The sequence below is a fragment of the Daktulosphaira vitifoliae genome, unplaced genomic scaffold, assembly GCF_025091365.1.
Source record: "Daktulosphaira vitifoliae isolate Bord-2020 unplaced genomic scaffold, ASM2509136v1 Scaffold_2, whole genome shotgun sequence".
In the NCBI taxonomy this organism is placed as follows: domain Eukaryota; kingdom Metazoa; phylum Arthropoda; class Insecta; order Hemiptera; family Phylloxeridae; genus Daktulosphaira; species Daktulosphaira vitifoliae.
In genome coordinates this window covers 42,449,192-42,462,895 of record NW_026099573.1, presented here as the reverse complement: position 1 = coordinate 42,462,895, position 13,704 = coordinate 42,449,192, and the positions used below count along the sequence as shown (strand labels likewise).

At 29.2% G+C, this 13,704-nt stretch overlaps 1 protein-coding gene across 2 annotated transcripts in view; it reads left to right on the top strand.

The window, feature by feature from the left end:
• The window catches only part of LOC126899899 (myosin-I heavy chain), a 44,908-nt gene that overhangs the window by 22,249 nt on the left and 8,955 nt on the right, over positions 1-13,704 (top strand). Inside the window, exons 3-18 of one of the 2 annotated variants that reach the window (XM_050675153.1) lie at positions 4,940-5,002; positions 8,665-8,917; positions 9,029-9,219; positions 9,290-9,508; positions 9,575-9,739; positions 9,805-10,047; positions 10,120-10,245; positions 10,440-10,679; positions 10,749-10,894; positions 10,952-11,164; positions 11,282-11,451; positions 11,538-11,674; positions 11,747-11,895; positions 11,954-12,122; positions 12,465-12,821; positions 13,301-13,502. In XM_050675153.1, coding sequence (XP_050531110.1) covers positions 4,940-5,002; positions 8,665-8,917; positions 9,029-9,219; positions 9,290-9,508; positions 9,575-9,739; positions 9,805-10,047; positions 10,120-10,245; positions 10,440-10,679; positions 10,749-10,894; positions 10,952-11,164; positions 11,282-11,451; positions 11,538-11,674; positions 11,747-11,895; positions 11,954-12,122; positions 12,465-12,821; positions 13,301-13,502 — 3,043 coding nt within the window. Of the gene's footprint in view, positions 1-4,939; positions 5,003-8,664; positions 8,918-9,028; positions 9,220-9,289; positions 9,509-9,574; positions 9,740-9,804; positions 10,048-10,119; positions 10,246-10,439; positions 10,680-10,748; positions 10,895-10,951; positions 11,165-11,281; positions 11,452-11,537; positions 11,675-11,746; positions 11,896-11,953; positions 12,141-12,464; positions 12,822-13,300; positions 13,503-13,704 lie in introns of both variants that reach the window. The other variant, XM_050675152.1, reaches the window with a different exon arrangement.

Genomic DNA, 13,704 nt, shown 5'->3' with positions numbered 1-13,704 from the left:
TTGTATTAAAAGCGATTAAGTGTGGAACCAACGCGATTGAAAAGTTTTTTATCTATTTTTTTCATAAAATGTTTATTGAGAATTTTTTAAATTTAAACAAAAAAGTTAACGAACTATTATTTAAAACTAATAATACAATATTAAAATATATATATTTTTACTCGATTTTATTTACATCACTGGTGTAAATGCTGATAACATGGCGACTGCGTCGAGTCTTCAAATCCAGTGGACCTTTCTGACAAAGTTGTTGTTTAAAAAGATTCATTAGATGACCTAGGTAAAATACAGACCTGCTGAAAATCGTGAAATGATTCCTATCGACGAATTCTATCCTAGGCAATTTCACTATATGTCTATAAGAAAATAAGAGTTTTGATTGTGAATTATGATTTTGTTGGACATATCAAAGAAATATTTTTGAATTCAAAAGCCAAGTAGAAACATTGTATGAATACAAAATTTCTTTACTCCTTATGGTTGAAAAATTACTTTAAAGGTTGTTAAAATTTCAAAGAGATATTTACCCACAATAAATATATCGTTAATATATGTCTTTAAATATATCTTCAAAAATAACGAAAGTGAAGAAGTATTTGTTAAATATTTGGCATTGTTAGACAATTTATTTTTGAATCCTCAAGCTTGCGTGAAAAGTTTACTAATATTTTCGAACGTATAATGTTATATATTGATGAAAATTGTTTGCCTGTACAGAAATATGAAGTGAAGACATGTAAGCTTTTAGGTATTGTGCGACATTTTGAAAAATAAATGATACATTTTGGGAATCGTATTTTAGCAGTACTCGACATGAAAGCAATTATCATATTTTTTTCGTTAAATACTTTAATCCATCCTAATTGTACTCTGCGATAAATATATAAATAAGATAATTTATAATAGAACATATGTTCTGTATTATTGTTTTTTTTTACCTTGTTCGTTTTTGAACCTTACATGTTTACGAATAATATTCATTTAAATATCACTAATTTGATGTGTTTTTGTTGATTAATTTTCAATAAAATTCTGTTTTTAAAATGTGTTTTTTCTGCTCAGACAAACCAAAATACGCTTTTTTATTAACTATGATGTTGGACTGCATCACCGTAATAAACATTGTTCGTTAACAGGATTCGTTGGTTTTTGCGGCATCCCTCCGGGGGGCAAACGAAGAGGTCATATCGATCTATTATTTTCATCATCATCATTTTCTTTTATTCTGTGCCGCCACTTCTCCTCGGTCGGTTGTACATTAAAAGGGTGGAACGAACACGGGCCTATGCGATGACTCACGCCGATTTGAAATGCTACCAAGGCACGACAACCCCAACGGTTCGGCGCGCGCCAGACAGCTGAATGTTAATCGACTTCTCTTAAAAACTGTAACTGCTCGTCGTGTGGTCACCTTATAACCAAATGGAACACATACTCTATTCTTACTCCACTTAACCCCGAGTTATAGTCCATAACGCCATCAAGTCGTTTTTTCAAGTGTTCGAAATTGTTTGTCGTTTATTATTAAGACATAATGATTTTTTCTCTGCCTTCTCTTGAGTCAGAAAGAGATAACAGAAGTAATAGTGTCGTCAAAAAATTTATTATCGATATGCATTTAAAAATTCGAATAAAATTGAGTTTCATAAAAAAAATTACAAATCGAGACTTGCTCTACTGAATATTTTATTTTTATTTAAACTAATAGGATATTTAGTCTGCAGATTTGTTCCCATATGACTTATTTGAAATAAATTTTGATTTTATTTTCGTAGGGTGTAACTTGGCTGGTTCACTGAAATGAGTTCTCCCGGGGGACTCTATTTTTGCATTAGATGTATTATCGAGGATCATGTTCGTCTATTAAGTACTTTACCCTATTGGGGTTTTCTACCCCATGTTCAACTTATTCGTGGCTTGGTATCGTTCGTGAATAATCTGATGATTTATATCACTTAGATGGTATCGTGTTCATTTTCAAAATTGTTTTGATTTTTGTTTAATTTTATATAAAATATTACTGAAGCACATAGTTTACTTAACTCCATAGTATATTTGATCAATTATTTTAATGAAACTTTTGTTTCAAAACTCTAGTTATTATTATACTATATCATTATACTTAAATGAAACAACCTGTAATATATATATTTACTAATTATTGTTTCAAATATTTTATTTATTTTTTATCGTTCATTTCAAAAGACAACTTGAAAATTGAATTCGATTTTAATTGACTTATTTTTATTAAACGATTATAGTTATTTGTTTACTGTATGTATGGTAACTTGCAACTAAAAATACATTGAATCTATTCTTGATCATTACAGCGATTCGGTAAATAAACTTGAATTACTAAAAATATAATTGGAAATGTAATTTATTTTTAACGTCTTAGCATAAAAATATAAAGTTCAAAATTGATGGCATCCTTTAATGTTTATCATTTCTTTCTTTATATTCAATATTGCGTAGGTTTCAACATACTTCAAAATTTCCAAGAAAAATGTAATATATTGATGTTTATTTATTCTATATTGGGTTATATTTATATTTCGGACTCCAATAATTTATTAATTTCATGAAACGGATGTAGACTAGTTGCTATTCATTGAACAACGTTCAAATAAAGCTATTTATATTGGATTTCATTATTAAAATTAGTAGTAAATTATTGTTTCCATGTATTGCATAATAATGTTCAATCATATTGTGTACATTTACATGATATTATAATTACTTAACGTTTCGTTGTGATAAAAACCCCAAATGAAATAATGAATTTTAAGTTTTTTTTACTCATTATATTAAGTCTTTTTGTTATTTCAAGTGAAAACCTTTCTACGAATAATAAAATTGATCTTGATTTTTAGCTTAGGTGCGTAGTTAAGAAGCCATTGATTTTTACTTGTGGTGTTTTATTTTTTTTTAATTAATGTTTATTAAAAATATCAGATAAAATTTGAGAAAAAAAAATTAAAATATATTCGCCCGTTATTATTCTCTCAATAGTCGTGTAATGGCAATATTATGTTGTGAACTTTTGCCCCGTTAGTTCTTTCTGCAAGTGTAATGTTGGCTCAAGTGCAAGAACAAAATAGTTGCCCCGACGTGAACTAATCGACCTAGTTTCTCGTTATTCTGTAAACATAAAAGTGTCCTGTCAACAAGTCCTATGTCGAGTTTAATGGCCCGATTGTTTCACAACACCCACTCTTTGGGGTAAATCAACATATGTGTTATTTATATGGCCAGTTTTAAAATCTCGTATTCAAAGTCTTATCTTCAGCGACGGAAGTGTAACCCTCAGGATCGTACACTTACTCTCTCAACTAAGCAGCACCTGTTATACACTGAGAAAACGGTACACCAACAATAGTAATAATAATAATAATGATATTTTACGCGGTCGATTGGGTTCGAAACAAAAGCCATTCCACTCCGTATGGTCGGTGTGATCGTGTTGCCGAAAACGAAACCGTGTAAGGGTTGATGCACTTCGACGGCTGTTGCAGCGGTCCGTGACGTAAGGTCTGGAGTATCCCTCTTTGCCCACTCTCTTGTATGCGACTTGTCAGCTAGGGGATGAATGCGGCCGTGACAACCGACATTGTTTCTAATCAAACGAACTGTGAATTACAATATAATATTATTGTTCTTTCGGGCACGCGGCGGTGGTAGCGGTGGAGGTAAAATGGGGGTAGGTTGTGGAGGAGGGAAATCGGCAGACGGTTGCGGAGGAGGGTAATCGGCAGACGGTTGTGGAGGAGGGTAATCGGCAGACGCTAGGGTGCGAGTTTATGTAAGTTTAGCGTCTGCGAGTTTAAAGCGCACCATTAATATTTATGTGCTAGTGCGGCGATTGAATTAAAACACGTCCGGCCAGAGGATCTAAAGTGTATTACAGGACCGGAAGTTTGGTACAAGAATAACACCAAATGAGGTACCGATAATGGAAAATATCGATTATCCCATTACACTAAGACTCTTGGTCGAACCCTCGATGTTAATAATAATCTGTTAATTAACATGACATCGATGGGTCTGTAAGGTAGTTGGTGGTGTAACATGAAATAAAACGTTTTAATTCAATTAGATTTATTAAACATGCTCATGGATATATACAAAGAATAAAACGAGGACTACTCGTTTAATTTATGATTCATACATACCAGTCCTTTGGTTTTATTTCGCTAGAATTTAGGTAACTGTTAAATTTTTTGGGCGATACTTCNGGTGTAACATGAAATAAAACGTTTTAATTCAATTAGATTTATTAAACATGCTCATGGATATATACAAAGAATAAAACGAGGACGACTAGCTAATTTATGATTTATACATACCAGTCCTTTGGTTTTATTTCGCTAGAATTTAAATGTTTTGGGCGATACTTCTGTTTACAGCGACATTATTTTTATAGGTAAAAATCGCCTGATATTGTAATATCTATTAAACTTTAAGCTTAAAGAATAAATTCACAAAACTCAAATTAATATTTTTATTTTTTACATAAACTACAGTGTACGATCCGTTCTATTTCTATTCTATCTTATTAAGTACAAAAGGTTACTTAACGGGCTGTGAGATTTTCAAAAGTTACTAGAAATCCACGAAAACAAAGTGCATTTGTTATACAAATCGCAATTGTTTTTATATATAGTTATTATATATAGTTTATTATATAAGTTATTAATATATAGTTATTTTTGAAAAGTATTTTCCTTAATATATTCTTACTTAGACATACACTGGAACAATATTANCGTTCTATTTCTATTACTTCTTAATAACTATAAAAGGTTACTTAATGGGCTGTGAGATTTTCAAAATTTACTAGAAATCCACGAAAACAAATTGCATTTGTTATACAAATTAGTTTTTATTAGTATGTATAGTTATTTTTGAAAAGTATTTTCCTTAATAAATTCTTATTTAGACATACACTGGAACAATATTAGTCGCAGTAAATCCTTACAAGGAATTGGGTATATACTCAAATGTAAGTATTAAGATACTACTTTAAATATTATCCATTAAATTCAAACATTTTTTTATATTTATAAACACAATTAATATTTTAAACATATAAAATCAAATTCATTAAATATATTTGTTTTACTTATAGCTAAATCGTTAAATGCAGAAAGGAACTAGTTCATTTTTAATGTTTTTTGGGAGAGAAGAAAAAATGTATAAATTAACTTCATTATTTTCAGTCAATATTAATCTTTCAGAGGTCTATTTTATTAGTGTTTTAACTCGATAATTTGTATGAATTACATAAAAGCTGTGTTTAAATTTAGTGACGCCTTTTTGCATTTAGTGATAAATACATATTTTCCTTTATCATATATAATATTAATTTCTGTAAGATATTTTCTGTACCTTCTAGTTACACCAAGTAAAAGGTATTTGTTTTTGTTTAAAGAGAAAAAAATTGATGTAGGTCTAAAAAAGTCGGGGTTTTTGGAACATTTTTAAAAAATTGAATAGAAAAATATTTGATACTACAATTATGTCTCTAGTACTTTGGTAAATGATATGATTTTTATGTCAAACAGTAAGACCAAATTCAATTCTTCCTGAACTAAAAGGCAAAAACTAACTATCAACTAACAATTATGTAGAAATTGTCAAAACTTTACATCATTTTTAAGATAATTTTATAGCAATTAACTTTATACTATCGAATTTAGTGTTAAAACTAATTTTAAAACAATTACCTATCAATATCTTTTTGGAGAAAACTCATTTCTTCTTTATTTTATTTAGATCTATAAAAAAAGTAGTAGATATTAGAAAATATGAGATATGTGTAAAAAATACACATTAATTGTTATTAAACATGTTATGTGTTTAATCTACCAATTTTTATCTTCCATAAGTTGCCATTAATAGAGTTATGTAGAACTGAATACAAATTTATTGATTTCATTATAGTAACAATTTATAATATAATTTTGATATATTACATTAAAAATTAAATTACGATAATAATAGATCACTATGAACACCCCTTAAAAAGGGTGGTATTAAAAAATTAAAATTTGAATTCAATAATTTCAAAAACATACATTTCGACTTTTTTTACTACTCGATAATAAAAATTACGGCTCATGATATTTTATTTGTCTAAAATCGAATTTGTCCTATTTTGTGTCGTTGGCAAGGTAATTTTCCGAAGTATTATCAATAAAAATTTTGCCTTGATTCCATTCAGTTTTCAAATAGTCATTTTGATATAAATTGAAAAATAAAATATCATCATTGACACATATAAAAAAAAAAAAACGTGACACAATAAAACAAATAGCTTCTGAAATAATCTTAACCAAAAAAGAACTTTTGTTGGTTTTCAAAGTTATATTTAAAGATTCACTGGGGATCAGTTAATACTTTTAATTGTAAAGTTAATATTAAACAGGGTGGATCTCTTACCACATTCACCATAGATGTCGTTAGTGAGGTTACAATGCAGAGCCCTAGTTTACCTGTCAGGTAATCAGATAATATCGAGACATAATATGTCTCGATAGGATTCTATGGTTTACTTAAATATGATGTTATAAAATTTATATGAATGTAAAATATTTATTTATCATAATTAATAAAATTGAAATTTAACATTTTTTTTTTTTTTGAACAAAAATTTTTTAGTATTGTTATACTGCTAAATTCATATCTACAATAGTTATCTCTAAAATTTCAATATATTGACTCAACGTTAAATTGTTGAATGATCTGAGTAAATAAAACATTTTCACATCAATATAAGTATGCAATTAACTCCATGATACCACAATGTACCTAAAAAACGTTTAATATTTTTGTTGTATGCCCAAAAGAGGGGTGTGACTCAGCCACCGGCAACGTCAAAAACGGCGTCGACAATAGCAAAGCCGACGAGCGTTTCTCTGTGTACACCCGCCGAGCCTCCGACGCTTATTGATCTGTTGTGGCCGGTACCCCGTGGCAGAGAACAGCCAAATTTTACATTCGTCGTCCCTTGTTCATCCCTCGTTCACTTTTTCCACGCTCAAACTTACCAACACATGTAAAATCTTATTCCATCTGATGACGCAACACTACATACAAAAAAAGTGTGTTTGTACTCTTATACATTTAAATAATTAGTCTGAAACATGATTAAATATAAAAATATCTATATATACACGTGTAATTTAAATCGAAAAACGGAAATTAAGATTTATCGGTGTTAATATGAGAAATATAAAGAAAATATTTTAATAATAAACTAATCTGCAGAGTAACTAAAAGTTTGTAAAGAATTAAGTAAAGCGAAATCCAACATAGCAGAGTTGCCTTAACTCTATTAAGGCGTTAGTTTAAATTACTATCGTAAAACGCTTCAATGCGTATTTTAAACAAATGAAAAAAAAAATTCTGTCATATTTGTCAGAAATTTCATAACATTTGACTTAAATAACGTTTTTTCTTAGAAGACAAGTCACCGGTACATGTGATCTAACCCAACATCTAGAAATCGTGGTTTCGGATAGTTTTTTTTCAATAATATTTTGCAGCGATCCGTTCAGTTTAAAATAAATATAAATGTAAAGTATATATCATACGAGTATATATTTTTAATTTTCACAATACAGCTGTATTATAACAACTGTAATTTTTTGGGATATTTCACTTTCTTACGGGAATTGAGGGAAATTTTTCAAAATTATAGTGCTCATAGTTTCAACTAGATATGTTTTGTGGGTCTTCTAGCGTATTGTTGAGCAAAATCTGTCAACTAGAATTGGAGACATGTTGTAAACAAAAAAAAAAAAGCGTCGGGGTAAAACCAATAGCATTTGAGCTGCCACACATCGGAGCTAAAATAAAATATTATATTTACGTTATACATTAAAGCAAGGTTCTTATGAGACTGTAAACATTTGAAGAACTCATTATTTTAATTCTACTTGTAAAACAATGTAATTAGTCAATATTAGGGCAATGTAAAAGTTGTACTTAAAACTCACCCAAATGCTCCAACTTCTTAAATATCCTCAAATAAATTATAAAACTATCCTTTTATCAAAAATAAAAACAAGTTATTATATTTGATTATACTTGATTTGTTTGACTACCTTATTTATTTTAGGCTCTAATATAAAAGCTTTTGTTTTCAGTTAAAACTTATAAACTCACACTAAATAAGTACATTTTTGGAAAAGAAAGTTTTTTAAATAAATAAATCGATTTGGATTGTTTTGTACTTTGAAATAACTTCTGTTAAGAGCTGTATTAAGAAAAAAGTTGGGTAGGTAAAAATTAGCACCCTCCATTGGTGTAAATATGACACAATTAATAATATATACAGAGTGTTCAAAAAATAAGAAAACAGATCAATTGTTATAAACAATGAGAACAATAGAAACTCGTGTCCTTACTTCCTGAACAGCCTCTATATATTACGTGTTATACTATACAAACACAGTAAATGTGCAAATCAACATAATCAGTGTCTAAATACAATATTCTAATCTCTATTGGATCTAAATGGAATGATGTAAAAAAAATTCGCTATATGGCGCAGAAGGAAAATTTCTGTTTAGACCTAGGACCCCTTCATTTTAATAAAAACTTCAATTTTACATTAAAATAAAAATAAAAATAAATAAAACTATAATTATTTATTTGTAGGATCATGTTTTTCAATATCACGGATCGAAAATTGGTGTTTTAGAGCCGCACGTTTTTGCAGTAGCCGAAGCAGCGTACATAAGTCTCCAGAATGGCGATATTGACCAATCCTGTGTAATATCAGGTGAAAGTGGCGCAGGAAAAACAGAAACAACTAAATTTATTTTGCAGTACTTATGTTCAGTGACCAGTAACGTCAGTACGTGGGTTGAGCAGCAAATACTTGAAGCTAACACTATACTTGAATCATTTGGTAAGTGTTTTAATTACGTTTGTAAATTGTGGTTTCAAAAAATTGTCATTGCACTAGAAATTTTAATTTTTTTGTTTAATTTAAATGCTTTTTGTGTATTTATTTTTCTAGGAAATGCTAAAACTGCACGTAACGATAACTCGAGTCGTTTTGGAAAGTTTATGCAAGTCTGTTTTGATAGTAAATGGATGATAAAAGGATGTATTATTCAAGATTATTTACTAGAACAGTCCAGAATAACTTTTCAGAGTGCCGGAGAGAGAAATTATCACGTGTTTTATCAACTTGCAGAGGGTGCTAGGGTAAGTTTTTAAAATGGTTTGACCGTTTTTCTATTTGCTTTTATTATAATGCATTTTTATTTTATTGCAGCATAACAAAGATTTAGTTGAACTATACAAGTTAAAACCTCCTGAGTTTTACAATTATTTAAATCAATCGGGATGCATTACCATTGACGGCGTGTCAGATGTACACAAGTTTGATGCCTTACGATTAGCTTTTAATGTACTACGTATTCCTTTAAACATGGTCGATGGTATTTTTTGTGTGTTATCCGCTATACTCTGGTTGGGTAATACCGTATTTCGTGTAAGTTTAATCAATTTTAAAAATATTTTGCTATACTAGTTGTTTAAAATTAAAAATTGCTTTTAGGATATTGATGGAGAAAAATGTCAGTTGACCGAAAGCGACCTAGAAATCCTGTCGGTAGTATCTCATCTGTTAGGATTACAAACCGAAGATTTAGTCCATGTAGCACTTCTCAGACAGATCAATGTCCGTGGTAATATCACAGAAATTCCATTAAAAATCCAAGAGGTATAAATCAATGAATAATATTTTTATGACCATTCAAAATTTATCTCATAATTTTGATACTTTAGGCTATCGAGAATCGACATGCTATGGCAAAAGCTTTGTATTCAAGAACATTTGCTTGGCTTGTGAATCATATCAATACATGTACAAATCCAGGTCAAGACTCTTCCAGATTTTTGGGTGTGTTGGATATATTCGGGTTTGAAAACTTCGCTGTAAATTCATTTGAACAGTTATGCATCAACTATACAAACGAAAAACTCCACAAATTTTTCAATCACTATGTTTTTGCTCTCGAACAAGAAATTGTAAGTGTTTATAATTAAAGTAGCGGTTCGTTTAGGAAGTCATTATTAATCTTGACTACGTTAATTGTTTAGTACCGTCAAGAAGAGATTAAGTTTTCCCATATTCAATTCACGGACAACACGACTTGCTTAGAGCTTATTGAAAAACCCCCTCGTTGTATTCTCAAGTTATTAACTGAACAATGTCACATGCCCAAGGTATATTTTTTCTGTAAAACTAATTTTTAAAAAATCATATATTGGACACTTTGAGGAGTCACGTAATCAATTTTTAATCTATTTTTCGGAATGCTTGATCTTTTTTGTTAATCATTATTTTTTTCTAATGCGAGGATATTGTCTCAAATCTCTCAACCAGCATATACATTTTAAATATTATTTTTTTCTAATAGGGTTCTGATACTACTTATCTAATGAACTTGCACACGGAATTTGAAAGTCATCCACATTTCGTCAAAGGTGACGACCGTAGAAAATGGGAATCTGAATTCGGTATTGTTCATTACGCTGGTTCAGTCACTTATACTGTCAGTGGATTTGTTGATAAAAACCGTGACGTTCAACAAGACGTATTTTTTGATTTTATGACACGTTCGACAAATGTCTTTGTACGCGAGTTAATCAAATACCAGGTAATTGTTTTTACTTTATTCACCATTGTAACAAAAAAGTTTATAGTTCTGTAAAATTTTCATGTGCAGGACTTACTGGGTGCTACTGTTTCACGAATGGGTAATAATAACTCAACATCTACTAGAGGTACAACAAAAGGTCGACCTACTGTCAGTGATACTTTTAGACATCAGTTACAAGCTTTAGTCGATGTTCTCCAGTCTACCAATCCATGGTAACTATTGAAATAATGATATATAAATTTATACTATTAAAATAATAATTATTTTAGGTATGTGAGATGTATTAAACCAAATATGATTAAAGCCCCAGATCATTACAATGAAAAACTTGTTTTGGATCAACTAAAATACTTAGGAATGTTGGAAATCATCAGAATTCGAAAAGAAGGTTACCCTATACATTTATCATTTCATGACTTCCTTGCCCGTTACCAGTGTTTGGTTAGGAAAAAGTTACCTGAAGATGAACGTTCAGCTGTTAAGTATGTATATTACAATAATTTGTAATTTAATTATATTTCAATTTTGTACATACTATGTTTACATTTTTTACAATTTATTATTTTTATATATTTTATTAAAAACTTTTTATGATATAGAGCATTTTTGACATTGCAAAATATACCCAATGAAGAATGTCAAATAGGTAAATCTAAAGTATTCTTAAGAAATAAGGCTCATGAACCACTTGAGGACAAACGAAAAATAATGCTCAATTTAATGGCCACAGTTATTCAAAGAAACTGGAAAGGTTATTTCATTAGAAAAGGTAAATTTATCAAACTATTATTTTTCCACTCACATTTTTGGTGTTTTCTATTAGTAATTTTTTATTTTACTTATAATTAATTATAGATTACATAAAAGTAAGATTTTCTATAATAATTATTCAAAACGCATTTAAAAGTTGGAAGCAACGGTTAGAGTTTTTAAAGAAACGGAGAGCAGCTATTATTATTCAGTCACATTTAAGAGGAGTGTTCGCACGCGAGGTATGATAATGAAATTTTTATATTGGACTTTTAGAAAATTTGTTTCAAATGTATTTTGTGTTTGTTGATTAGGTTGCAGCTGCGTTAAGAGAAATGAGACGAGTTGAAGAAGAAATGAGAAAGCGTGAACGCATGGAAGAAGAAAAACGTAAGGCTGAAGAAGCTAGAGATCTAGAAAATCAGTGTAAAGAATTACAAATTAAAAAAGAAGAAGAAGAAAAGTATATATATTTTTTTATTAAAGAAATAGTAAAATCGAAAATTACAAATTTTTTTTAGAATATCTGAAATAGAATTTGCAAAATTAGCAGAACAACTCAATTCAAGATTGCATGTTGATACCGTGCATGAATCTGTAGACCTTGATAATCTTTTTGCATTTTTATCTGATGTTCAAACTGGTGCTCGTACAACATGTGATTCATTAGGCGACCATATGAAAGAAATAGTAAGCGAATTCGATGAGGTAAATTGCACATATCTAATCAATCTAAGTGATTCTTCTTGCTTTTTAGTCATTTTTATTAAATGTATTATTTGTTTTTTTTACAATCAAACATGTATTTCCCCATAAAGAATATTTGATTTAATAGTATAATTATCTTTTCAGATTGTAATAGTTGTAAAGTTTTGAAAATAAATAATACTACCATTAGTAGTTTAAAATTAATACACTTTAATATAGAATATTAAAATGTTAAGTACTTATTATAGAACCACTTAGAAACAAATTGCACCAAATATTTAACTACTATTTAACCTTTTTATAATTAGTTATATGTTGTTTTAGCTGGAAAATGTAATTCAAAGAGAAATTGATAGTGTAGAAATGGAAATTGAACAAAACGAAAGAGAGAAAATAATTTCTGCTTCAAATGTACCAATACTACCAGAACCTTCTTATCCTCCACCACCGCCTCCTCCTTTTAATCAAGAACCAGTAAAACGTAAAGATGAACCTATTTATGAAGCTGTTCTTCCTAGAGATGAAGAATCAGGATCACCTCCTCCACTTCCTACACCACCTCATAAATTAGTTTGTGCCAAAAGTCCTGTAATAGATAATGTACACAGACCTATGAGCCCTGTTACAACTTTATCTTCACCGCGGCAAAGTCGTCCAAACTCAAGAACTTCTGGAACTGGTGTAAGATAATACATTTTTAAGTCTTTTTTCAAGTTAAAACTATAAACATATTATTATTTTCATTTTAACACGATTATTGGGTTTTAAAATTGTAGAAACCATTTAAAATTTACAAAATTATATATCATTGTTATCAATGCAATAATACATATTTCCAAAATAGAATTTTTTTTTTTTTTAATATCTAAAAATATGATATTCGTAGACGCATATACAATGAACTCTAGACAAAAATTTGCAGCCCAAAAATATAATTCTAATTATGCCTATGTATGTAGTGCATTGTAAATGGTACTATCAGACTATTATTTTTATTTTTTATGATATGTGACACTGGATTATTAATGAGATTTCAATGCAAAACCGTGTGTTTACAAAAAAGAAAATCTGTTTTGGAAATATGTGACATTGCATTGACAACAATTATATAATGAATAACCTGTGATGCTGATGCTTTTTCTTTTATATTTTAACTACAGGGTACAAATAATTGGAAACATAGTAATGGTTTTATTGAAGATACTGAAAGAGACCAAAGAAGAAAGTTTAGAGTAGAAAAAAAGCTAATGGAAATGGAAAACATTCAAGAAAAATCTACCATTGATCCACTTCAAGAAAATTATCATGATATTCTTGAATTTGCTGAAAATTATTTCAATGCTCATGAACGGTCACCCGAAGGTATAAAAAATAATAATATTAATATATTAAATATATAAAAATAATAATAATATTAAACAAGAAAATTATAAGGAGTAAACCATCCACCTCAGTAAAAATTTAGCTAATTGTGAATTAAAAAAAGTTCACAGAATTAACTAACTACTGAATTTTGATAAAAACAAAAATTAGAAAGAATTATAATAGAAAGTGACTGACTATA